This window comes from Rhamphochromis longiceps, linkage group LG16 (genome assembly GCF_057381845.1).
Source record: "Rhamphochromis longiceps isolate RC_006_pf linkage group LG16, R_longiceps_female_GT1.1, whole genome shotgun sequence".
Taxonomy (NCBI): domain Eukaryota; kingdom Metazoa; phylum Chordata; class Actinopteri; order Cichliformes; family Cichlidae; genus Rhamphochromis; species Rhamphochromis longiceps.
Genome location: NC_140572.1, coordinates 7967852 through 7994404, shown reverse-complemented (window position 1 = coordinate 7994404; position 26553 = coordinate 7967852). Strand labels below are relative to the sequence as shown.

The 26553-nt window shown below is 40.6% G+C and overlaps 3 protein-coding genes across 4 annotated transcripts in view; 1 reads left to right on the top strand and 2 right to left on the bottom strand.

Moving 5' to 3' along the window:
• Window positions 1–305: 305 nt before the first annotated feature.
• Window positions 306–12272, bottom strand: ttf2 (transcription termination factor, RNA polymerase II). 2 transcript variants are annotated; one of them, XM_085385086.1, is made up of 23 exons: window positions 12177–12272; window positions 11862–11967; window positions 11485–11571; window positions 11241–11310; window positions 9852–10718; window positions 9300–9420; window positions 8838–9020; window positions 8575–8732; window positions 7767–7848; window positions 7459–7584; window positions 7195–7345; window positions 6525–6630; window positions 6157–6341; window positions 5463–5616; window positions 5184–5275; window positions 4847–4932; window positions 4475–4617; window positions 4174–4353; window positions 3740–3798; window positions 3466–3619; window positions 1854–1936; window positions 1437–1511; window positions 306–1280 (listed from the first exon to the last, which is right to left on the bottom strand). In XM_085385086.1, the coding sequence occupies exons 1-23, from the start codon at window positions 12202–12204 to the stop codon at window positions 1136–1138; spliced, it is 3441 nt and encodes a 1146-aa protein (XP_085241212.1). In that variant the 5' UTR covers window positions 12205–12272; the 3' UTR covers window positions 306–1135. The 2 variants fall into 2 exon arrangements, with proteins under 2 accessions (XP_085241212.1, XP_085241213.1); XM_085385087.1 differs by lacking the exon at window positions 11485–11571.
• Window positions 12273–12572: 300 nt separating this feature from the next.
• On the top strand, window positions 12573–24333 carry cpap (centrosome assembly and centriole elongation protein). The gene is made up of 19 exons (XM_085383603.1): window positions 12573–12837; window positions 13307–13731; window positions 14672–14798; window positions 14917–15129; window positions 15647–15791; window positions 15884–15989; window positions 16200–16940; window positions 17258–18086; window positions 18327–18459; window positions 18677–18842; window positions 19071–19202; window positions 19337–19459; window positions 19708–19807; window positions 20417–20559; window positions 20820–20909; window positions 21215–21355; window positions 21887–21971; window positions 22634–22754; window positions 23180–24333. The coding sequence occupies exons 2-19, from the start codon at window positions 13348–13350 to the stop codon at window positions 23370–23372; spliced, it is 3972 nt and encodes a 1323-aa protein (XP_085239729.1). The 5' UTR covers window positions 12573–12837; window positions 13307–13347; the 3' UTR covers window positions 23373–24333.
• rnf17 (ring finger protein 17) overlaps window positions 24049–26553 on the bottom strand; it is a 41913-nt gene continuing 39408 nt past the window's right edge. Inside the window, exons 37-38 of the mRNA XM_085383602.1 lie at window positions 25961–26087; window positions 24049–25580 (exon numbers count right to left, since the gene is read on the bottom strand). Coding sequence (XP_085239728.1) covers window positions 25992–26087 — 96 coding nt within the window. The 3' untranslated portion in view covers window positions 24049–25580; window positions 25961–25991. The remainder of the gene's footprint in view (window positions 25581–25960; window positions 26088–26553) is intronic.

Here is a 26553-nt window from a genome sequence, read left to right as displayed (position 1 = left end):
CAACAAACAACTATTTCATTGCTTTCCATAACTTCTGACTTTTATGCCCTGCTACAAGTTTAAAGAATAACAATAATTTTAACAACATATATATTTTTAAATTTTCTCTTTATTGTTCTGTTATTTCGGGCGATGACGCCCAAAAGTTCGAAATGTACTAAAGGCATCAAAAGTCAGTGATTTGCGAGCGTTGAAAACACGTTGCCTGGTGAAAACAGACCGTCTGCTAACTAATTATACATATTTAAATATAGCACACATCTTCCTGCACAGAACAAAACAAAAAAACACGTCATCCACTCATGTTTTTAGTCTTCAATGTATAATATTTTAATAATCACAAGTGCAATATTGAAATGCCTTAAAAGCCACAATATTAGCAACATGTTTTTCAACTGAGTAAACTTTAAGCAGCTTTAGAAAATTAAATAATCGTTTCAGTTTACTGCCTAAAACAGAAGTCACTTCTAATAACTTTAATCACCTAAATTTATTGTAACATTACATCACAAACAACACAAATACAGCAATACTAGTATAAAATTATGATGATAATAGTATTATTATTAATAACAATAATAATAATAATAATAATGATATAATGTATTTCTTTATATAAGTATAAAGAAATAAATCAGGTGGAAGAAACAGAAGACCAAAAATACATGGAGGAAAATATTATGTAATTTTACAAAATATAGTAAGAAACTGTTTAAATGTATGTGTACACACATATGTTTCAAATACTGTCCAGCTGTGTGTCAGCTGTGGCATTTGACCATCTGTTTAAACAGTCCAAAAAAAAGAAAAAGAAAAGAAAAGAAAGAATACAAATAAAAACTAACAACCCCACCCCCCAAACAAAAACAAACCCAAAAAAGAGTTTTAGAAAAAGCCCACATATTTTGTTTAGTGTAACTAATCTAAACATCTCAGTTATGGCTCAGTGTTTGGAGGAAAATTCTTAGCCTTGGTGTAACAAATAACATGGTACTTTTAAAGTAATGCATTACCCCATTGTTGTTGTTGTTGTTGTTATTATTATTGTTATTTCAACATTTTCTAAAGTTACAACCTAATACATTCACACAATGCATGTCTGAATAGCTGTTGGTCAGCTGGTACAGCTCTTTATTCAGACTCCAAAAATGATCTTGAGATCTGCCAGAGAGAGTTTGGAGAGGGTGTTTCCGGTTCCCGACAGCACATTCTGTGCCAGCTCCTTCTTCTTTGTCTGCAGTGTGGAAATTTTCTCCTCCACTGTGTTTTCACACACAAACCTATTGACAATGCCACATAGACACACACACACAAACTATTAGCACAAAGAAACGCAGTTTACACATCATTGTTACCATTACATGCTTAGTAAAACTTAAAAATAAAGATGCAAACTAGAAATTTTGTGGAGATTCAGTTAGAAGCTGATGCGTCACCTGTGGATGGTGACGTCTTTATATTGTCCCACTCTATAGATGCGGTCACAGGCCTGATCCTCCAAAGCTGGGTTCCTGTTGAAGGGTTAAAATTGAAACAACTTTCTTCTACCTTACAGAAATGTTTCTTAAGTTTGGAATAACATAATCTCTGCAAAACTGCAGAATGCATTGTGTGACGTCTGCACATGTTTGTTTATAACTGCCTTTAAATTGTCCTTTGCCATTCCTTATAATGCGAAATGTGAAGGCACAAGATACTTTAGAGGATACAAATTAAATTAGAGAGGATAAAATATTGAAAAAATTATTTGCACAACAGATATATTTCAAATGCAGCTTGCTACATTAAACGGCGAACGGCAAACAACAGAAGTGATACTTTTCCAGCTCTTTGAATGACAATGTGGCTCTCACCAGTGCATGTCAATGAGGAACAGGTGATTCCCACCGATCAGATTCAGTCCAACCCCGCCGGCACAAAGAGAAACCAGCATCACCTGAAGCAAAAACCAGAACAATTAGGCAGCACTATACATTTAGAGCTGTGCAACAAAACAGTTTGATTACACTCATTTTCATCATTATCACTTCAAGCTTAGTTCTCAGCTGCATAGCACACTTGGTATAATGATCACAGCTAATTTAGAAGTCCCATCATCATCATCATCATCATTATTATTATTACTACTATTATTATTTACATTTCAGTGTTGCAGCAATTTCTGTTTATAACATATAATTTATTGTTGTTTACTTTTTATTTAACTGCATTCTTCACAAATGGAGCAAACATTACAAAAACAGGAACAGTTGGCCTTACATTTATGCACAGATTATCAGTGCAAGTACAAAAAAAAAAAAGAGTAAAAAAAAAAAGAAGCCACTATTGCTGTTTTACATAGTGCATCAGTGTTTTCACAGTTTTTTGTAAACTGATAAGTTTTTTAGCTTAAAGAAAAGAAAATCTCTTCATGTCTTTGATATTGCTCACTGTGCCATCCAGTCATTCTTAATTAGGGGTTCATGTTTTAATCATTTACGGGTTATTGCTATCCCATTGGCTGTGCAAGCAATCTTCTTAATAAGCATTTGTCTTTTACGGATAAGTTGCTCGCAGTGCTACATAAATAAATCGTACAGAAAGAAAAGTCCATCTGTTCTTGTTTCTCCTATCTGTACACAGTTTAATTTAGGGGTTATAAAATATCTTAACAGGTAGATATTCTGCTAATCGTCGTCTGTAATGGAAGATCCCAGAGTCTTCCTCCAGCTTAGATTATTTTAATGTATTTTCGCTGGCCGGACGTCAGAATAAATAAAACAAGTTTCTTATTGTTGTTGTTGTCTTATTGTTGTAAATTTGAGTCTTTTGTATTTCAAAATCTTATTTAGATTGAGCGGTAGAAAGTGGTACCAATTTCATTCCAATATTTAAAGCTCCCATTGATATCTTACTGGTGTGATAATTTTATCATTTTAAATATAGGTCCTCTGCTCTTGATGTAAAAAATGCCATGTGGATTTTCCTTGCAGCTCGTTGTATAAAAGTTGTTTTTATTTTTTATAAAAGTTGAATACGTTTATTAGTGAAACTCTGTTAAATGTGCAGAATGGATTAATCCTCATTAAGATTATGAACATCTTAAATTCTACATCGTCTTCATTCATGTCAACTCCTTTACTTGGTGCATTACTGCCACCTGTTGGTTAGAAGTATGGAAACCATTGTGCCGCCTCATTATGCTTAATTTATGCTCCTGCGGCTGTGTCTCTTTGTGAAGGTAATTATCTACAGGGAGGAGGTCTAAACATGCTCCTGTGCAGTTCTCCAAAATCTAAACTTCACATTGCTCGACGTGTATGATGATGTAAGTCGTTCGAAAGGTGATTAGCTGAGAAGTGGACCGGAACAGGGAAGGGAGAGAGTGGGGTTCACCAGGAATGTGATAAATGCAAAAAAAACCTTCAACCCCCCCAGTCGGCTTCATTCAGACATGCTCCATTTGACAAAAATAGAGACATTTACCTGTGGTCCCTTTGGGTTAGTGTTGAATTCTTCCACCAGGTCCATGCGGCGTTTAGGGTTGACGGTCCCGTCGATGACGCTGTACGTTAACCCCATCAGCTGCAGATGAACTGCTACAATTTGGAGCATGCTGGTCCACTGGGACACGATCACACTGGACAATAAGGGCGAGACACGCCACGAAGACCACATATGAGAAGGTAACATGAAAATTGTTATTAATTGTGAAAAAAAAGACATGAACTCTGAATTATTGTGATGTGTAATGTTTTACCTTTTGTGATCATTACTCTTCTCTCTGATCGCCTTCAGTTCAGAGATGATAGCAGAGATCTAGAAGGAAAATTGATCTTTTAATACTAACTAACAGACTTTGAACTGGACCACCATGCGCTCTTATCACATACATTGTGCATTTTCCCTGCCTCTAACAAAGACAAATGGTCAGCTATGAATTTTAAAACATTTAGCATGAAAACAATCATGTCAAATCACGATTTAGAGCTGAATCTGTGTGGGAAAGATCCAAAGGCTCCAACTGAGGGCAAACAATCCACACCCAGTGACTTCATTGGTGACTTTATTGTGACTTTTGATCAACAAAAACAATCATACCCTGATCTTATTTCACCTTCTATATCAGACAGCAGCACACATTTTCACATTCTGCCAGTAACTGTGATGTTAGTGTGCTGATCTATTGCCCACCTTGGTGCTCCTGCTGGTGCCCTCAAACAGCCGCGAGGGGAAGCGTGTGCCATTGAGGGCCACAGAGTCTTTGGGATCAGGGCCAGATGGCGAGGGGCTGGAGGAGAGCGACAGAGCATTGAGCTGCTCCTCCAGAGATAAGACGATCCCATCACCCTGCAGCTCCGATGAGTCCAGAGTCTAAGCACAGGAGACAGGTGTGAAATAGGTGTGTGCAGTATTCAGTTTGTATCATTATGTGTGTCTTTTTAAATTATAGACATTGCTGGAAAGCCTTATGACAGCACGTGAAAGTGTGTACCTTCTTAAGAAGTGAGAGGTGACAGCAACATTGTCGGAGGCGCAGCAGCAAGGACAGGATGTGGACGGTGCTGGACACCTGCTTAGCCTGCTGGGAGCTCGACAGAGCAGGATCAGCCTGGGACAAACCAAACTCCTGGGCCACTGGAGAGACAGAGAGAGTGAACACTATTTTAAATCACCATTACTGCTACTAGCAAACACTGATTGCTAAAAGAGTTTGACTTAAGGCAAAAGTGCCGTCCCAGCTTCCAGTTTAATTTCTGTTGTTTTCTACACGCAAATGTAATTATGCACCTCGTATAATAATATGCAATCGTGACTGCAAAACAACCTTTGCTCAGATTAAGTTTATTTATTGGTGAGGCCTCACCTTTCTCAAAGGGATTAGAACTGGAAGTGCTTCCTTTCTTCACATCATTTCCTTCATGTTGCTTTAGGTAGCTCTGCAGAGTAGATCTGGAGGAGAGAAAAATATATAATTGACTTTTTATAATTGACTTAATTCCTAGTTTCACAACCCTCAAAAAGGTAAAAACATCAAGATGTCCAAATAAAAAACAAAGATGAAAATGCAGGAAATAAAATAGTGAAATGAACAATACAAACAGAACGTCTTGGGCTTTAAAAATGTTAATTAAACCCCTAACTGTAACTCTGCCTTTGCATTTCACAAAGGTTCATGTCTTTCTGAAAAGATAGACTTTTACCTGGACTGGGCAAATAACACATCATACACAGCCTGCTCATCCTCAGAAAGTTTGAGTCGATGCACCTCGGAAGTCCGATCAGGAAGAGACACCTGAAACAAAACTGCTTTAGTTTCTGGTTATATTTTGTAATTAAACATACACTCCCAGAAGCTAAAAGATACTTTGCTTGTTTATGTTTTTTAATTTAATGGTGGCAAACTCCTAATAGTGAGTGTATTTCCTGATGTGCTACCATAAAGACAGATGTTCATGGAGTCTGTGTGTGTGTCTCTCTACCAGTGGTTGGCCTGTGCTGTCCCGTTGGTCTTTGGTTCGTCGGAGCAGCAGAGTCCTGGTCAGGATGTTGAGTCGCTCTCTGCCTCTCTTGGAGCCGTTGTCCACCTGAGCTTTCCACAGTTTGTACTCGTCGAACGGAGAACAACGCAGAAACCTGAAAAGACAGAGGAACGCAGTGAAAGAACAGGATCTCATTCATGAAATACATTTATTATTCCTAATGTGTTCATTTCATTTGTGCTTCCTCGTCTCCTCTGTCCTACATCCTTCTGCTTGTGAAACAAATATTAAGCTCAGTCCTCCAGACTGAAAACTGTATCTGGAGGACAGAGGAGAAAGGAGCCTTTCCAGAGGAGCTGTAATCGAGGATGCACTGGTGTATCCTTTGCATGTTTTTATCTTCAAGTATAAAACATCCATGTCACACAGCTGAAATACACAAGCCAAGGTTAGAAGAGGATTTGTCAGACGTTGTTTTAGTTATTTAAGAAGCTCAACTGTGTGATCAAATATTCCAGACTTCATGATTTATATGTAACTTATTAAAAACAGGCGTATTATCTCGTCAGTCTGCACCATATTATGAAAATACTTAAAAACTGTCCCAAATATTAAAAACGGACCACACATGTGCAGCAGGCTAACAAAACACAGGATGGGTTAGAAACTTGTATTCACTGTGCTGTTGTCTTACTTGAGCAGCGAGTACATGTCCAGCAGGTTGTTCTGAATGGGTGTACCAGTGACAGCCCAACGGGCTCCGGCCCTCAGCTGACAGACAGCCATGGAGGTCTGCACTTTTGGGTTTTTGATGCTGTGGGCTTCATCCAGAATTATGCGGGCCCAGGACACTCGCAGGAGAGGAGCTGAGCCTGGACGCTGAAGAAAAATAATGGGAAGTGTGTTTGTAAGTTATTTCATTTTGCTGAAAGTGATGTTTCCAACACTGCTCTTATCTTAGTAAGAAATCACGAAAACAGTATTTTCCTTTTTAGTGCTGCTGCCAGCATCTTCAGTGTTAACACTGAAGGCTTTGGTTCCGGTCGTATATGTAGTATTTACCACATCGTCCTTATCCGTGTTGGGTTTATCGGCCTCTTCTTTTTGGACCGGGATCTCCTTGGACACTAGGCTGTAGGTAGTCACCACCACATCGTAATCTGCCAGTCTGGTGGACACATGCACAACACTGTATTTAGTTTTTGTGACTCAAATGTCCTTCAAATGGGAAAAGAACAGCTGTAATGAAGATCTTTGACATGTCAAAGAAACAATGACAGAGCTGCTCTCCACTACTTTGCACAAACACAAGATCAAACATTTACAGTACACAAATCAATTCCCCCGTGTGCATCATTTCATTTTGTCTGTGAAAGCATGTTTTCCCGAGAGGTGTGCTTTGCAAAAATAACGACAGTTATGACAGCGGAGCTCCTTTTTGTCTGCTTTACTCATGTTTACGACTGTACTGAGTTTTGGCTTTTCCAAGCTTTCTCTTTATGAAACATTTGCAGGACATTCTTGTTCCTACAGTGCTTTACTATGACCTCTAATACCAACATTTTAATATGGAATTGTTTGGCACAAAGGTAAAAAAGGTCAACTGTCACTGCAGGAACTTTGTGTGGCTCCTCAAAGAATAAGATGCGACTGCACCATTACAAACTGAGATAAAGGCAGAGCGGAGAAATAAACAGCAATGTGTGTGTGACAAAGTTTGCAGCTTTCTTACGCTCTGGCACTTCTCTCACGGTTCGGGCCGTGGTACAGGTACACCGTCAACTTGCCCGTCTTGACATGTCTGTCAATCTCCTTCTTCCAGTGGTGCACCAGGGAGGCAGGGCAGATGATAAGAGTGCCCTTAGACAACACAGGGATGCAGTCTGGACACAAAAAAACAAGGAAATAGCTAAAAAAAACCCAGGAAGAACTGTATAATTTTATTTAACTAGATTTTATTTGATCCACTGAGTCAATGACAAAAGGTTCTTGTTACCAGTTTTGGATAACCAGCTATCCTTCTTCTTCTCTTCCATCTCCTCCTTGTCCTTTTTTGCTTTCATCTTCATGGCCAGTATGAGAGAAATCATGGTCAAGGTCTTCCCCAGACCCATGTCATCCGCTGATTGAAAAGAATACAAATGAGATGTACTAGAAAAAAGATGAAGAAATGGTAAGAAGCGAGGTGTTCCTCTCTTTGTCATGTGAGCAAACTGACTGGCCTGAGGAGACCATTTCTGTACATAGAATAGCAAATTAAATGTAACAAACAGACCCCACGGGCTTATTTCCAAAAACACTCACCCAGTATTCCTCCACAAGGACTCTGCGTTTCTCTCCAGAGCAACCAGGCCAAAGCTCTCCTCTGATGGGGCAGGAGAGGCACCTGAGCAACCAATCACAATGCAGCAATCTTAGCCTAACATCATCGTCCAATCAAAAGAGGAAATACAGGCTGTACCATTCTAAATTGTGACAGTTTTGTCAATAAAAGAAAATGTTGTGACGCAAAAATGAAAATTAATTAAAATATATGGACACATAAAGATTACATTCAGATGCAATTTCTTAGAGCATAATAATGTAAAACTATGAGCTACAATCGGAAGCTATATTTCTAAGGCTGACCTTAAAATGTGGCTGCAATACTAGAAGCAGAAAACCATCCTCAAAATGAGAGTAAATAAATGGTACTCAGTCAGACACCAGGTATTTTTTATGCAGTGCAGCCTCAGTCTGAGCAGTCAAATCAGAGTAAAGATGGCGCTCGCCTGCGCTGAGTGTCATGTAAAAATTGCCGATAGATGAATTTAAAAGTGGGCTTTCATATCTTGAAATTTTGGATGATGCTTTTCGGTGAAACTATTCGTGTAAGATTTCAACCTCTCCTGCTAAGAGTTGTCTGTCATCCACTATCTTCTATATCACAACAGCTTAAAAATTCTAAATGTAACTATTTACTGACAGAGCCGAGCACTAAGCCTTGTGTAATCAGTCAGAATATCTGAGTGCTGCTATGAGTTTCCTTTATTTTTGAAGTTTTTGTGAAAATGTAGTCGTTGTTGTCAGATTTTTTTTTTGCCACAGTAGTGAGTGAAGCAGTGTGTAACACCTTGATACCCTTGGGATCAGGGGCCTCAGCCTCGGCATCAGGACAGGACTCCAGGGACTTGTGGAGATGGTCGATGGCCTCACAGGTGGCATTTTTCACCGCCAGAAGACGGTCGTTGGTCATTCTACCCCCATAAAATGTCTGTGCCTGTGGGTATGCTGGAAACATTAAGGATGAATGATTAGCAATCTATATTTATTTCAAGTTAAAAAAAAAAAAATTACACATTTTATAGAAGTGTTTCTCTTTCCCATATGGCATACCTCCATACATCTGAGAGTATCCCTGGCTCAGCTGGAGCTCCAGAGAGCCACCAGAGGCCTGATGATGGTGCAGGCCCGGGGCTGGAGGAGCAGGGAGCAGGATGGTCCCGCCCTGCCGGCTGAATGGATTCATCTGAGTGGTGCTGAAACCAGAATCAGTGCTGCTACACGCTTCCTCAGACTCTGAAAGGGAGACACAGACATCCAGCCAAATCTAAAAAACCTTGTTGGTTTTATTATTACACTTTCACCTGCACGTTTGTTTGACAGAAAGAAAATCAAAGAACATCAAATTACACAGCGCTTACTAAGACAAAAAAGTCCCTCAAGGTTTTGCCCGTGTAAGCATAAGGGCTTAACTGGGAGTATAGCTGAGGTACATAGTGGAATAACTAAAAAGCACTTGAATAAACCATCTGAAAACACTATTCTATTATTTCTCATGTGCAGTGTGACTCCTACCAGGCTGAGAAGCAGCAGTGAGGCTCAGTGACTCCAGGGCTTCCTCCAGCTCTTTAACCTGTGTCCTCAGCCTCTCTCCTTTATCTGGTAGCGCCTCCAAGTTTACTGAAGATAGAGTGGCCTGAGTGAAGACAAAGAGCTCTCATAAGCCTGAGTATTAAACTAACCAGCTGCTCTGTAGTATTTGTTGTTGTGATGTATACAGTATTGGAGTGTGTAATTTATGGGCTGTTATATATGCTGAAACTGAAGGATTAGCAGTTAGCTAATACCAGCCAATTAGATATCAGCCTAATCATAAATCACATTGCTGGACTTGTGAACTAAACTGTACTTAACAGCTACCTCAGCCTACTCTGTCAGCTAGTGTAGCTAACAGTGGCAACTTTAACATTTAAAGAGAAAAGCACATTCTGAGAGCTTGCAGATTATTTACTATGATATAATTACAAGTACTACAAATATTCTTCGGTGTTTTGGGAAACGCCGGCTAGGAGTGACTGATATGAGTATATCAGGGCGGTTAATTAACAGATTTCTTAATGCAGACACCTTTTTCTGCTGGAGCTGAACGGTGAGCAGGTTCTGCAGCCCTTTAGGGTTTTCCACCGGCTTTTTGATGTTAGAAGCTGGCTGGAATCCTGGGAAGTTGGTCAGTGTCTTTTGGACAGTAGAAACAGGAGGAGTCTTTTGCGGAGCAGGCTTCACCGACACCAGTACCACATCATCATCATCATCGTTTTCGGGACTGTTGGGCTGACTGGACTCTGGCTGAGTTGGATTGTCAGGTATGGGGCTCCTGCTGCCGTCAGAGTCTCTGGATGCATGGGTGCAGCTGCTGTTTTCTAGTATTTGTTTGGTTTCTTTCACCTGAGAGGTTTCAGCATCAGATGGTTGCTGAGTCAAGTTCCTGTGAGAAACTGGTGCAGTTTGATTGATTGTTTTGAGTTGATGTTTGTTTGATGACTCAGAATGAACAGTCTTGACGTTGGAGGAAGAAATGCCCTTTTCTGCTTCTCCTTGCTTGATGCGGTTCTGCTCGGGCGTGTCTTGAATCTTCTCGGTTCTTTTTTCAACACTGTTTTCTTTGGGACTGTTGTTCTCCTCATCTGAAACTCTCTTTTTTAACTTCATCCCCGGTGGAAGTTGTTTACCCCGGTAAGTATCCGACGACCTGTGCTTATCATCTGCCTTTTCTTCCACTCCTGCACCTTGTTGCCTTTCATTTTCTTTCTGGTAATTTGCTCTTCCTTCAGCCTTGTGACTTGCTTCTCTCTCTTCATGTCTATTGTTGTGCAACTTTCTCCACCCAGAGTCCTTGTCTGTCTGGCTTGGTGCCTTAAAGGGGTTTCGTACAGGTGGAAGACATGAGGGCTGTAGCTGTGTGTCAGACAGAGGGCTTCTCTTTTCTGTTTCTGGCTGCAATCATGGAAAACAACACACTTTAAAAAAAAATGTATCATAGAGATTTACAGAAAGGTGTCTAATAACAACTAATCCCTAATGTGGTGTTTAAAAAGAGTAAATAGTTCAGAATAGGAAAAATACTTGTTCATACCATTTAGCTACATCCTATTTAAGGCTGCAACTTATGATTGTTTACATAATAAATGTATTAATCAATGTGTACGCCAGGAAAACCGTAAAAAATTTACAGTTACAGCATTAAAGAAAAAACAACAAAAGAAAAACAAATACAAAAGAGGTAAGGATTACTTTTGTTTTGAGTGACTGACCAATGAACTGACTAATTTGTACAAGTTTAATTATTAGTGGAGTAGTGAGAATAATAACTTAAAACTTTAATTAACCGCATTTTTAATAACTAATAACTATCTTTAATTAATATCTCAATGCGATGGCCAGAAACCGTTGGTGATACAGATATTGAATGTATATAAAAAAACAAGTGTGTGTTGGGAAGTCTGTGACAGCACTTACTGCAGTCCAGGGTACATTTCCACACCACCTCTGGCCTGCTTTTTTACCTACAGCACATCGGTAGAACAACCTGGAAAACGAGAAGGAATTTGCAGTTAAATACACAGTCTAACCGACCTGGTTTCTAGTCATATAAGCTGTGTATAAGCATGCGATTTCAGATTTCTTTCTCACACACACACACACACACACACACACACACACACACACACACACACACACACACACACACACACACACACACCTATAGCCCTGCTGTTGCTGACTGTAGTTGAGAGCCTGGAGTTCCACCATTGAATCTTCATGATGGAGGCAGTGTGATGGTGAAATGCTAGAGACATGATAATTCATGTCAATAAAACAAATATTTGTGCAACACACACATTTGTTTATCAATAACTTTAACAATATGTCACTGAATAACCAACACTTTTAACCTCAGATGTTTGGAGAGAGCCAATGAGTATAGTAAAGTTGGCTACTGAGATGAATGGAACAAAAGCAATGTAAGGATATAGTCAAGGAATAGTCAAGAGATTATTATTTGGTTCAAACACAGTGACAATGACTGCTTCAGGTCTGAAAATACAGTAGAGTGGCCTATTGTCATCGTGGGAATACCTGGTTTGTTGACTAAAATCACATCCTTGCTTGTCAACGCAGACGTAGAAGCTCTTGCCTTTATTTGGTCCATCTTTTAATCCGGTTTTTAACATACACACACCACCTGTGACAAAAAGGTCTCTTTTTAGAAACACGTAAAAACTCGAAGTGCAGAATATTTAAACCGATGGTTAAACTAATTATTAAACTATGTAAGCAGCAAACCTTTATCTCAGGATAAAAACACAAATATAACCTCTTTAAACCAAACACAATATCCAGTTTAGCATTTTATAACACATAATTAATCACCACTGACCGATTACCACTTACCGTGGATACTACATACAACCTTTTCCATTTTATCAACACATTAGTTCAGTTTCAGTTACTAGAACGTGAAGGGAAGAGCTGTATTTTGTATAGACCAATCGCAGCTCTCGGATAACACATCCGCTCTTCAAACGTCAGTATAAAAGTCAAGGTCCGAGTTATTTAGCAAAATTGTATTATGATGGACAAAGAAATAATATATAATAATGTATTAACATCAAATACCAATAACTATTGAATATATAACAATATTAAAGAAAGCAAACTCAACAAACACCAAATTGAATTTGCTTGATGACTCTTATTGTGCAATATATTTAACTTTTAACCGGATATGATATAAGCTAGTTCCGAGAACTTCCGTAAAAAGATTTTTTTTACATGTATGCAGAAGCTGCTTTTCAGTTTAAAAAAAACGTATGTTTTGTATATAAAAAGCATTATTTATCATTTCTATGAAATGAAAAGACATTAAAAAACAGTTAGTACTAGCGTGATGTAAGACTACGTTACCCACAATGCAACAACAACTTCATCGTTGGGTTTTTTTGGTCTCGCGGGCTTTGTTTTGATATGGCGGCAGGCTTCGAATTTTTTGTTTGTTGCCTTTGTATAAGGCCCGATTTCATCACAGTAAACCTGCTTTTCTCCTGAGTAACAGGTAATGTCGATGTGTTTTGTGATGCTTGGTAATGTTGTAGTGTCGTCACTACGGTGTAACATCCGGGAAAAGGTTTTATGAAATAAATAAAATGCATCCTGCTAATAACGGGAGAGTGTGGACGAGGAAGCCAAGCCTTTTAAATAAAGCGACATTTGACAAAAATGAAAAGAGCACTTCCACATTCCACGTGAGCCACATGTCATAAATGCCACCATTCTCTCCTATGTTTTTTAATAGACAGTGTTAAGATGATTGTTCGTAACCAAATATCTGGAACTGACTATACGGCTTCTATGTAGCAACCAGAACGGAAACCAATCTCGTATTAAAAAGGCAATGTCTTTTTTTTATATATAACGTCTCTATATATGGTTTTATTGGACCTGGGCGTCAGCTATAGGATGTTGGATGGTGTTTATTTGTGGCGTGATTAACTCTTAACCTGTCACCATAATCTTTCGCTTAGATCCCGGATTAGACTATCCTGCCTGCCACATCGCGGCCATCATGTCATCTCCAGCTGGCCTTCAGTACTCCCAGGCAGACTTCTTGGCCCGGTGGATGCCAAGTAGCACCAGAGCCGGAGTGATCCTCAGTCCCTCTCGGGATTTGGCTGGACCCTTGGGCCACACCTCTGCCGTGGGATCTTCGCCCATGTTGCCAGACGATTCCTTCGCTTCCGATTTTGCCCCGTTGCCCGCTTCTACAGACAGCAGCTGCCTGGGTGTGGATGCATTTAGACGGGCAGCAGGAGGAGAGATGACTGAGTCTGACAGGCCGGTGAACGGTCTAAACTCTGTTCCAACGAGAATTGCAGATGGACAGCTGGACACTTTGGACGAGATGGCAAGCAAATCACAGGATCTGCCCCTTATGATGAAGCTTGAACAGGTATGGACATCGGTGCTTTTCAGAAGCTGTTTTGTCCTGTAACTTGAGACAATCAAGTTGTTAAAAGTATAAAATTTGGCATATGTGACTCGCCCTGCTGCTGTGCATCTGAGGAGATGGACTTTCAATACCTAACATAAATGACACAGATACTGGGAGGATCTTTAGTTTTACTGGTTTACTGATACAGGGGTGAGACAAAGCAGAAAAAAATGAACCTGTAATTCATTTATTAATAATGTAAAAACATTTGGACACTTTAATCCCACTTTAATCTCCTAATATATGCAAATTTTGGGCCCTGCGTGGACTTCATTGTTGATTACATCACTGCTTCCTGTATACTTAATGCACCTCCATCACACACACTCCTTTACGTTTCTCTGCTATTAATAGAATTTTCCCTAAGGCAATTATGTTGGCTGGGACACAGATGCAATTAAACACTTAGACTATATGTCAACTGGCAGTATGTGCAGCGCATGTGAATTGACACTGAGCTGAAACTACTCAGAAACATCTATGTTAAGTGTAGCTTAAACCATCTGAAAAACACAGATACCATATATTGTGGCGATCGAGTTGGCAGTTCGTCTGGTAATCGGAAGGTTGGCGGTTCGAGCCCCGGCTCCAACAGTCTCGGTCGTTGTGTCCTTGGGCAAGACACTTCACCCGTTGCCTACTGGTGGTGGTCAGAGGGCCCGGTGGTGCCAGTGTTCGGCAGCCTCGCCTCTGTCAGTGCGCCCCAGGGCGGCTGTGGCTACAATGTAGCTGCCATCACCAGTGTGTGAACGGGTGGATGACTGAATGTAGTGTAAAGCGCTTTGGGGTCCATAGGGACCAAGTAAAGCGCTATACAAATACAGGCCATTTACCATATATACCATATATATTAGCTACACCATATCTAATTAGAATTGAATGTAATATGTATGTGCAGTTAAAGAAATGGCAGCAGCACATGCAGGAGCAGCTAAAAGCTCATCAGCTGGAGGAGCTGCTTCATCTCCAGGAAGAGCAGCAGAAGTTACTGGGAACTCTGAATGGATCCGAGCACTGCACAGGAGGTCAGAGAGTGAAATTACATGAACAACTGCAAAGTGATCATTTTGCGTTCAGGGTGAATGTGGTGTGCATGTATTTATCCTGCTTTATAAACTGAAGTGATGATAACCCATCTTACAGAGAGTTCAGAAATGTCTGGACCAGAGTGGGTTGAGGACACGCTCCACAGGTCATGTTACACACAGCGCTCATACAGTCCTGATACAAATCACCGTAGAGTCCCACAGGGCTCTACGATCGGCCGTCAACCAGAACAGCAACTTTCACTAGTTGTCAGACACGAGCAGCTACCCAAAGGTCAAGCATCTGTGGAGGGTGACCATGAGGAAGAGGGTAAGATATATTTATTTTAAATGTAAGTTTCAAATGTAAGGCCCAGGGTCCAGAATCGACTGACCAAAGACTCCAAACCGGCCCACTGCACAGCTTCACATGTGTGAAATGTGAAGGAGTACATAGAAAGTTACCACCACCACAAAAGTTGGTAACTAATAGATAAACAATTAAATGACACTATCTACCATAGAAATGCGTTTTCTTTTTTTTTTTTTGCAGGTGGTCCACAGTAAAGAATAAATTAGACATGATATTTTATTACTACAGGATAGTCTGGGCTATAAATTTCCAAAATATTTTCTCTAATTTTAAATATCTGTCATATAGTTTCACTCTTTCAGTTTACTTAAGATCAAAGCGGGCTGTATGTCTCCTATGATGTAAAACAAGTTTGACATCCCTGGTTTAGAGTAAGACACTTGCACAGTTTCTTGGTATTTGTTTTCTATAGAACTGCCCTGTCTTTCATCACATGGTCCACATGTTTTCATGGTTAACCGCTTTGTTTTTTTAGGTTCACTGGACTCCAGAGAGGATGAGGAGGAGCACAGTGTCAATGCGAGCTGTTTTTCTGAGGAAGACGACATGTTGATGCAACATAATGCTGTGGCAAGGACTGAAGATGACAGCAGAACAGAAGACAAAATCTTTCATGACAGGTAAATATTACATAGTCTTGTATTTATGTAGTATTAACATCAGTCTGTCTCGACAGATCAGTGTTTGAGTAGGGTTTTGTTTGCCTCCTCAGACCTATAAGGCCAGGTATTGGTGGTCAAAAGCAGACATTTGAAGAGCTGCTGGAGGAGCAGCTGAAGCTGGAGGAGCAGAGGCTAAAGTCTGCCCAGCAACAACAGGTCAGAGGATGTGTCACGAGTGCTGAAAAGTATCAATAATGAACCATTCATTTGAGTTTTGCATTCTGCAGGTGACAACCTGATATAGGAATGTAATGTCTGCACAAATGGAGCCTGTCTGTATTTTGCAATAAAATACTCTATTTAACTGGAAAAACTAAAAGATTCCAATTTACATTGAATTCAAATCTTGTCCTATTCCTTGAACAGAGTCAAGATGGAGCCAACGCTGCGCAAGCCCTTCCTAAGAGAGCCTTTTTGAAGCGAGGAGAGGGCCTTTCGAGATTTACAAATAATCGGAAAGCTATGTTCCAAAAAACGGATGTAAAGGACTCCAGACCACCACCGCCTCAAGCCAGAGTAATCTCTCGCAGCAACTCGGAGCCCGCATATATTCAGAAAGGAGCCGCAAACAGTGCCCCACGGCTTCCTGTCCAGCGTAAAACTGCTACACTCAACAAGGAGAACCGGTTGAAGGGACTCAGTTCACCTCCTCACGATACGCGAGCAGTGACTAAAGTAGCACGGACAAAGGTTTTAGGTAGTCATCAGAGACAGAACACAACAGGACCAGAGTCTGTCCAAACTGATCCAGGTGGCAGACCAGCCAAACATCAGTTGGGGAAAGTTCTGCCGGTTCAGGCCGTGAAAGTCCCGTGTCTCAACATTCAGCCATGTCCTACAACCAAACAGGGCGGGAAGTTAGGACAGGCAGGGACGGCTGAAAATGAAAAAAGCTGTGGTTCAAAAGTGGAATCAGCAGAAGCAGGAGGGGTTTCTAAAGGAGGAGACCCAGTTATACAGGATTCCTTTGAGTTGTCTTTTCAGAAGAAGCTCCAGCGATGGGAGTGTGACCGACAGCTGGAGAGCATGGAGCTGGGAGAGTTTGAGCTGCTGGAGCAAGCGGCTGAAGAGCTGTCCTTCTCATCTAACTCCTCCTTTGTCATGAAGGTGCTCTATTTCACTCTCAAACTCATCACGCTTTAATTCAGCACTTCAAATGCTCAAAAGTTTAGATGCCTAGTGTTACAATTTTTTGTCACACAGTTTTTTGTTTTGATAGCGTCTCTGTTTCCTTGTTTGTGTTGTTTCTGGTTGTTGGGATTCAGTATTTCTGCTGCCTTTAAGTGGTTAAAATCTACTATTGAATTTCTAAAGAAATTACCAGATTGGGTTGCCTTTCTCCAGGACTTTACTGTTAGCCGTGTGTTATGTAGACAATAACCCCTCTCTCCCCAAAAAACGAATACTCTGCTCATTGCTTGCAGGTTCTTCAGATGGATCAACAACGACAGCTGCAGACTGTAAAGGGGCTCCACCAGCGACGCCTCTCTTCAACTCCCATTAAATCACCTCCTAAAGGTGCATTTCAGAGGTGCAATAGTGTTGGGAACACAGGTGGCTTAGCATGTGAAAGCAACTCTTTGAACTCAGAAGCATTTGTAAAGACAAGAAATGATATACTAGAGAACAAAGAGAGCATTAAGGAGACACAGGGCATTGAGAGAGAGGACAAACATGACATCTCTGACACGACACCCTGCAGCCACTCTGAATGTGGAGATGACAAAGTGGTCAAAAGTTCTCTCTGCTTCCCTGCACCTATTAACCCACCATATGACAAGCGGTCGTATGAAGATGAGGATAGTTTCAGGGACTCATCTTCAGATGTGGCTGAAGAGAATGATGTGGAGAGTAAGAGTGTCCACAGCAATAGCGAGGACTCCACTCTGATAGAGGGCAAAGACGGCGAGCAGGGGAGAGTCGTGTTTGATGACGACGACACATGGAACGACCTGGAGGACACTGCCATCGGCACAGCCGATGAAAGCAAAGAGCTCAGCCCGATTTCCAAGCCGACAGCCAGAGAAATTTCTCCCCCACAGAAAACTTTGTTGAGGAAAGTGGCTGTGAGCAAAGGTGTGGAGCTGGGGAAGGCCACAGGTATCGGTTCAGTCAGTCTGGAGCCTGATCATCCTCCGGCCTCCCAGCTCATGACAAAGTTATTCCCCTCCCTGAAGCCAAAAGCCCAGAGTGCACCACTCCGTCTTCCTCCAGCTGCTTCTGTTGAGTCCAAAAAGCCAGAGGAGGACACAGGTTAGACAAATACTTTCTTTGTTTATTATTGCATTAGTAGAATTAATGTTGATTGAATGTTAATAAACTTATTACAGTACAAAATATCAGCAACTCTGATTTTGTGTTATAACCCTGCAGCTACATGAGTTCATGTGTTTATTAAATGAAAAATTGATAGTAAAGCCAGTTAAAAACCACACATTCCTCAGTGTGTGGTTTTATTATTTATCAGTTGTGTATGCATGTTGTTGCCCTCAGGCCAGCAGGTCCAGTCGAGACAGCTCAGGGAGAGACTGGCTGAGCTGGAGATTGAGATTGAGAGATTTAGGAAGGAGAACGTTGCACTCACCAAACTCAGACAGGAGAACGAGAAAAAACAGGAAACTCTCAGGTGATATGGTCTTCTTTGCATAAGCAATTCAGTAAGGAGTGAATGCAAGTGTAAAAACTTAATAAAAATATAAAGACACTGCATCTGGTATTTGGAAGTAACCTCTTCAGTGTTAAATCCAGCTCTGTTTTCTTTTGGGAGAAATAATTTCATAAAATGTGTTATTCCTCTCCTTCCTCATGTAATGCACGTTTGTACTTTGCTGTTTGTGCTGTAGGTCAGAGCGTTTGGAGTTTGAGCAGATGAGAGCAGAGGAGATGGCCAAGTTTGAGGAGTACAAGAAAGAGGAGACGAGGAAGCTGCAGAAGGAGCGCAAATTGTTTGAGAAGCACGTGTCAGCGGCCAGAGCTATTCCTGATAAGAAGGAACGAGAAGAGATCCAGGTGAGCGTGGACATGACGCGCAAAATAACCACATGAATATGTGCTCAATGTGTAAAAAAGCAATACAGGAGTAATCAAAACATGACTGTGGAGCAATTAAATTCAAACATAATTAAATAAAGGATATCAAATCTTATTGTTTGGTGATGGTATTAATGCTTAAAAAAAGGTTTTGAGAAGAAGATATTTATGTGTCTGCCTTTATTCTCCCTTTGCTTCTCACATCAGGAGTTGAAGCAGCAGCTGAGCTCCCTGCAGGAGGAGATGAAGAGAAGGGAGAGTCGCTGGTCCTCCACACAAAGCCGCCTGCGCCAACAGATCGACTCCCTCAGACAAGAGAACAGTTCACTGCGTGATGAGGTGCCTGACCCCCCCTAACGTTTTCTCTGGTTACACACGCGTAGCTTTAAAATGCACCGTTTATCTGGATTGTAAAGAGTGGGTGAAGGCTGAAAACTGAACCCTGCGTCTTCCTGTTTGTCTTTGAATTGAAGATCCACGTGCTAGAGAAGCTCCGTCTGAGTGCCTGGAAGAAAAACCCTGCGGCTGCTGAGAAGGAAAGTCCCAGAATGTTTGAGAGCAATACGCCACCTGTGACCAAAGGAGTTAAATTTGCTGTAAGCTCATTTATAAAGTCTGTTATTGTTATCTAAAAATGATGACCCCGTGTTCTGAACTAAATACCTTATATCAACATGCAGAGGAAAACATGGGAGAAGTTATAGCCCCACAACACTTCATTTTGTTTTTTTTACTATCATCAGTGCTTTGGCAGTCTTCAGAGCTTTAGCTGTGCAGGAACTCTAATTATTCTTCTCCAATTTCGACATTGCTGAGTAACTGCAAAATCACACTTTGTTTCCAGAGTCCTCTCGACTCCAGAGGGAGTGACAGCAGCCCTCCACATGTCAGCTCTGCTCCAGCCACTAGAGGGAACTCCAGAGACGGCAGTCAGGGTGCTGCAGGTACAGTCAAGAGTTTCCATGGAAGGGTTTTTTTAATCTTTCAAAATAACTGTACAAATAAGTGTCCAAAGCCATTTCAAGAAAAACTTTGGAAGCTGAGGTTGTCTGGCGATAAGTCATCTTTAGCAACTCTGAGCCAAAAAACAAACAAACCTCACCTTTTTTTTTTCCATCTTTCAGCTCAGCATAAGTAGTGTGGTTAACTCTATTAGCTTTTATAATGTCAGTTTGAGCTAGAGCAGGCCTACAGACCCAGTGCACGTAGTAGCTGGTGGACGTATTGGAGTATTTGACATGTGTATATTGAGAGATTTTATGTCTGTTTCAAGTTGAGACTAGAACAGGATTAATAGCGTGATTAGACCTAAATTTGCCAGGTGGACACAAACAGACTCCAAATCATTGATGTTTGTGTCTGCTGGGTTTGTAAATAGCTAATTTTCCCATATTAATAGATTTTAATCATCCAAAAAAGCCTGGGATTGGCTCAGAGTAAAAGTTTAGGAATTTTTAGAGTTTTTGTCAATGATCATCATTAATGATTCTCATAAACACCTTGAAAAGCACGAATGGTCGAGTCTTTATTGTCCATATTTTTATTCTCTGCAGGAATAAAGAGCAGCCTGAGGAAGCCAGCAGGGCCAGGCTCCTCTTCCACCTCCGTAGCCAGCAGGAAGTCAGAGGAGAGGTCAGCACCTGCCGGGAGCCAGGAGAACCCACCAAACCAAGAACACTTATACAACTGCTCTCCAGTAAGAGCATCATCAGTGTCATACAAACACTGCAGTGTTTCCTGTAAATGATGCAAAACACCTACTGACATCCAGATAGAGGAAGAGGCAACATTTATGGCACAAATTTAAGATACATTTGAAAGGTCAGATGTTTATTAGTCTGATTCTGCATCAGGGACAGAACAATTAAAAGTCTTGTTTAAAAAAAAAACAAAAACAAGCTTGTCTGTATGTGCTGCTCTGTCACAGACCTCATGTTTAAAATCTTCGTATTGCAGAACACTGATTCTCCGACAAATGAACTTGAGCTAAGTAAGGCTGAAGAGACCGAATCAACCAGGGAGGTTATCACACATCCTGATGGCAAGGTGAGAAAATAAGATGTACATTCATCCTGATATTAAATACTAATGTGAGCCACCAGACAAGAGATGTGCTGAAGAATTGATTTTGCTTTCTAAAGAAGTGCGTCTGCTTTATAATCGTGGTAGCAGCAGTTACATACAGCTGAGTTTGGCCCTGTTTTCAACAGTGAGTTATTTAAACAGGAAGGTTGCACTACTAAGTGTGAGTAATTGAGTCATTGTGGAATAACCTCAAACTTACATTAGCATTAGCTTTTATTGTTGATATTCAGTAGAGGCTGTTGATGGAGCTGTCCTGATGTTTCCAGTTAGAGAAGGTTTTGGTCAGCGGTGATCGTCTCATAGTTTACCCCAACGGGACCAGGAAGGAGGTTTCAGCAGACGGACTGACGGTCAAGGTCATCTTCTTCAACGGAGATACTAAACAAGTCACGGCCGACCAAAGAGTGGTGAGATGCTTGCGTTGCTTTATACTCATATTTTCAGTAAATACATGTACGCTGGTCTCCTGGACATGTGCTGTGTGTGAGGAGAAATGTTGGACTGTTTCCTCCTACTTAAAGGCAGGATGTGAGGAAGGAGGGGATGGGTGGCTCTGTCAGGCGTACACCACTGTGTCAGGCTACGTTCACACTGCAGGTCTTAATGCTCAAATCCGATTTTTTTGATCAAATCTGATTTTTCAGTGTGAACGTAGCCTTAGGGAGGGGGTGTCTAGCAGACTCATTCTGACGTATTGAGTAGAACAGCTGTTCAGAGGGAATCAACGTGAAGATATGAAAACATCTGACAGATTCAAAATTGAGAAATAAACGAGATCAGGACAAACAAAGTGATGCAGGCAGACAGACCGGGGAGGCCTTTTGAATCCGTTAGCCTTCCCGAATCACAGAACCAGAGAAAGAGCTACACAGACCTTTGCATGGTTCTTCTCTTTATCTTACCTGTTGATAACTAATGGTGCTGCCCCTTGTGCTCAGGTCTACTACTATGCTGAAACCCAGACAACACACATCACCTACCCAGATGGCATGGAGGTGCTGCACTTCGCCAACAACCAAACAGGTGAGAGCAGATGATGAAGCAGTGAAATTGCCAGGAGACAAAAGCTGCTGAGCTTTTTGCATTAGTGAGGTAATATTCCCATCTCATCTGAGTGCAGAGTAATTCTAAAATGATATAACAGGAGTGATAAACAAGATCTGCGTCAGAAATTGGTTGGGTGGGGAACTCCAGGCCTCAAGGGTCGGTGTCCTGCAGGTTTTAGATCTCACCCTGGGTCACCACACCTGAATCAAATGATTAGTTAATCACCAGGCCTCTGGAGAACTTCGAGACATGTTGAGGAGGTAATTTAGCCATTTGAATCACCTGTGTTGGATCAAGGACACATCTAAAACCTGCAGGACACCGGCCCTCGAGGCCTGGAGTTCCCCACACCTGGTTTACTGCATCATACAGTTCTCCAAAGTAGCAATCTTGAAATGCACTGTTGGAAGCAAATTGGCTTTTCTGTCCCATCAAAAAAAATTGTTAGTACTACAAAAGTCAGATATTCACTTTACTGTAAGAAGAAGGATAAAATAAAGTAATTTTAACACAACAGTACTTAGGAGTAAAAGTCCACGAGGTAAGTGTAGGAAAGGAACTTCCTTTCTCATGCTTGTCTTGTGGACTTTGGACATGTGTACCAACTCATTCTACATTAATTTTTATTCCTGCTTCAGAAAAGCATTTTCCCGACGGCCGTAAGGAAATCACCTTCCCAGACCAGACAGTAAAGAACCTTTTCCCTAATGGCAGGGAGGAGAGCGTACTGACAGACGGGACCATCATCCAGGTTAACTCGTAAGTCGACCTTATATTTACCTTTAATCAATTTCCCTTACTACCTTTATAACAAAATGTTTTTTTTGCACAATATCCCTTACCAGACATGTACTCATAACTTAATTTTTGTAGGACTTCCGTACCCCTTTCCACTTCTGCACTGGGCCCCATGAGTGGTATATTTAAAATGACAAGGAAAAAAAAAAAAAAAGACAGCTAGTAGAAAATAAGACTAATTTTTCCATCATATGGGAAAGTCAGATATTGTGAATGTTGGAGAAGGAAATAGCAAATACTTCATAAAAGAGTGATGATAACAGGTGGTGCTACAATTTTCAGTCTATTATGTGTTAATACATCAAACAACTGACTAGTGGTTAAAGAAATTGAGTATTACCACCACTCAAGACTAACTGGGCATCTATACATGCCGTTTCTCTCAGGGACGGCACCAAAGAGATCCTTTTTAACACAGGCCAGAAGGAGATCCACACAGCAGAGTACAAGAGGCGAGAGTATCCAGATGGCACAGTGAAGACCGTCTACGCAGATGGGAGGCAAGAAACCCGCTACCCCACCGGGCGGCTCAGGATCAAAGACAAAGATGGAAACGTCATCCTGGACACCAAGGTGTAGAAAGGTGGTGAATCTCAGTGACTGAAACTTGAAGCATTTTTATTATTGCAGCTATTGTTCAAACTGTGAAAAAAATCCAGGACATCAGAGAAGGATGTCTGGAGAATTTGGTGCTTTGTCTTTATTTATTTTCTTCACATGTGATAACAGATACAGGTGAGCTTTGGACATTTTGTTTTAACGATGTGACATAATCAACAGTTCAACCTGCTTTGATATTCTTGAGTTGACACTCCTTGCTTCTGAGATTCACAAATCAGCTTGTTGTTGTTTATAAATACTTCTGTCTATATGTAGCAAATAGAGTTATGTGACACACTTTTGTGCCAGTGGTTTTAAGCCCACCCACTAAAGCACAACTGGCAGTGGCACAGGCTCAACAAGCACTACCCATGGGTGTAAAAATGAAAAACAGACCAATAAATAAATGCCGGTTTAACACACTGAGTAGATTTGGCGTTATAGAGGAGACAAAAGGAATGCAACACAATACACCTCAGTCTTAGATTCACAATGATTCCTAACAGGACCTTCTTTTGCACAAAAATCTGGGATACTTTTTAATAATTCAGCAAGTCCAACAATGTTTTGACTTGACCCTCTGGGTTTGTTCAAAGTAACCACCCAGTCAGCTTGTTCATGGCCAAAAGTGTTCACCAACAGATTATGTCTGTAATTTTTATTATTTTTATGGTTTTTTTTTTTTTTGCAATTTTTTTCTGCATAAAGTTTTGAACTAACATTAGTTCTTTCCATAAATATTAGATAGTCATTACTTTTTACATTTTTAACCCGTTAAACACCAGTTTGTTTGTACAATGCACTTGTTGGAAGACAACCTCAGAACTCAATTTCATATATTTGCAGTGCTACTGGAACTTCTTGTATTATTAATAGTAGAGTCTGGGAAATCTAATTGATTTACATTAACATTGATTATTATGGATTGTGCTCAAAAGACACACATTCCTCCGATTCTATGTGGGATATTGCTGTGGTAGGTTTGGTGACGCCACAGACGAACAATAAAAATCTTCCTCTGTTGCAACTGGAGGAGCCGGGGAGGTAGCTCTAGGTTGTTTCCCCTGTGCCAGTTTTCATCTGAGGAGTTCCTCTGCCAAGGTGACCATAGTAAAGACGTTGTCCTTTGAGCTCCTCTGTCAGTTGGAGTCTGCACTCCTTTCCCTTTTTTACTTCCTGAGAACTTCCAGTGTTGTAAGGGTGCACAGCAGGTAAAAGGATCTCCAGAAGTAAAAGTGCTTTCAGCATGTGCTTCAAAGCTCAATAGCCTGCATCAACAGAAATTCACTGCAGCCTATTTAATATGTGATGTGTCATCATTTATTCCAGGTTTGTGTTTGTGCATGACATTGCAGCACAAACTGTTAGATCCTTGAGATCAAACCTACGTCAAAATTGTGTCATTATTTTGGTCCATTGGGAGTGCGGTAAGCCATCAAACACCCCTATTGGAAACTAGGAATATTACATGAAATTGCTTGTTTGGCCAAAAATTGGTAAATTATGTAATTTGGTAAAAAACATTAAAAACTACAATTCATTTGTTGAGTTTAGAATGAAAGCAATTTTACCTAAATTGCATGATTTAGTACTGTCAATAACAAGGAATCAAATGTTATTATAACAGGTTTCAACAGGCCAAGAATGGCCACGATAGAGCCCAGAGGGTTAAACTTTCTCCTACTATCCTAGTTTTGTCTTGCAAGACAGCCTGTCTGTTTGTCCCAGGATATTCCTGCTTAATATCCAAACCACGACCTGCTTTCGTCTGCTGTGGATGAACATTTGTAGTTTTCTCGTGTTTGCAACTATTTTTATTTGTAAAAATGTTAAATGCATATTTATTTCCCTAGCTGGCTGTACATATTTTTTTGTAAAATACATTTTCTTTTTAAAAAATTTTTTTTTTTAAATCTTTGAGTGTTTGTAGAGACCGTATCACATCGTCCTTTTCATTGCACCTTAGTAAAAACACACTGCAGAGGTCAGTGAAAATGGGAATATTTTACTTAGCACCTTCATACAGTAAAAGAAAAGAGAAAACAAAGTGCTACATGAACAGCTTTAATCTCTGCTGTACAGGAACAATGAAAATAAATAGAACATTTCTGTACTATATAAAAACTAGGAACAAAGAAAACCAGAAGAACACAAAACCTGAACTGAAAACAAACTGAGCCAGGAAGCCTGAAAAAGATGATACATTTATTATTAGCTTGCTGTTCTGTTTATTAATAGCAAGCTACTATTAAGTCACTTAAATATACAGTTCAAAAGATTCTGCTGGTTACTTTTATTTCTTTGCAACATTTAGTATCTGATCCTGTTTGACTTTAGAGCCACAACAAAACGTTGAATCACAAATCTCCACAACACATTTAAACAGCATTGGTTCATCAGCCACAGTCTAATGGGGTCTGTATTTAACTGTGTCCTGGATGCTACTCACTCTCTTTGGTAAAGTTAAGAATGACTGTGGACAACTCGAATCATACAGATGCAGACATTTCAGAAAGCATTCTTTCTAAAGAAATTTTGGTGCTTGAAATAAAATGCTAAAAACTTACCTGAACAGTGTTTGGAGGGTGTCTTTCCACTTTACTCAAGTTCTGCCAGTCCTTTGGTCACCAGAGGCAGATGGACCAACTCTCCATCCTCGCTGTACAGCAGCACTGTGAGCTCTGGTTCTTGAGCCTAAACCGAGGAGGACAGTGAGATACTGACTGGAAGCAAACAAAAAAATTCTCAGGCTGTGAGACCAAAGATTTGACAGTATAAAGAGTGCAACACAGGACTTATTCTGCCTGATTTGAAGTTATTAGGTAGTCTTGTTTACATACACATTTATTATTTATTTGTTACACAATGGCAGTGTCCGTTGGTGGATCCTTTAAGTCAAAAGTTATGGTAAAGATTCATTAAGATGCTGGAAATCTTCAACACATTTGGCACCACATCAACATGATGGGAGCTAGCCCTATTCTACAGTGGTAAACAAAATACTGTGAGGATTTGTGCATTCAGAACAAAACTGCAGCTTGATGTCCTTGAAGACGAGGCAGTATTTTCACGGCCTCTTTGTCTTTGACTGAATCATTAACCTGTTTTGTTACATATAACTCCAGGGCTTGGCAGAGAATAACTATGATCCCCATATGTT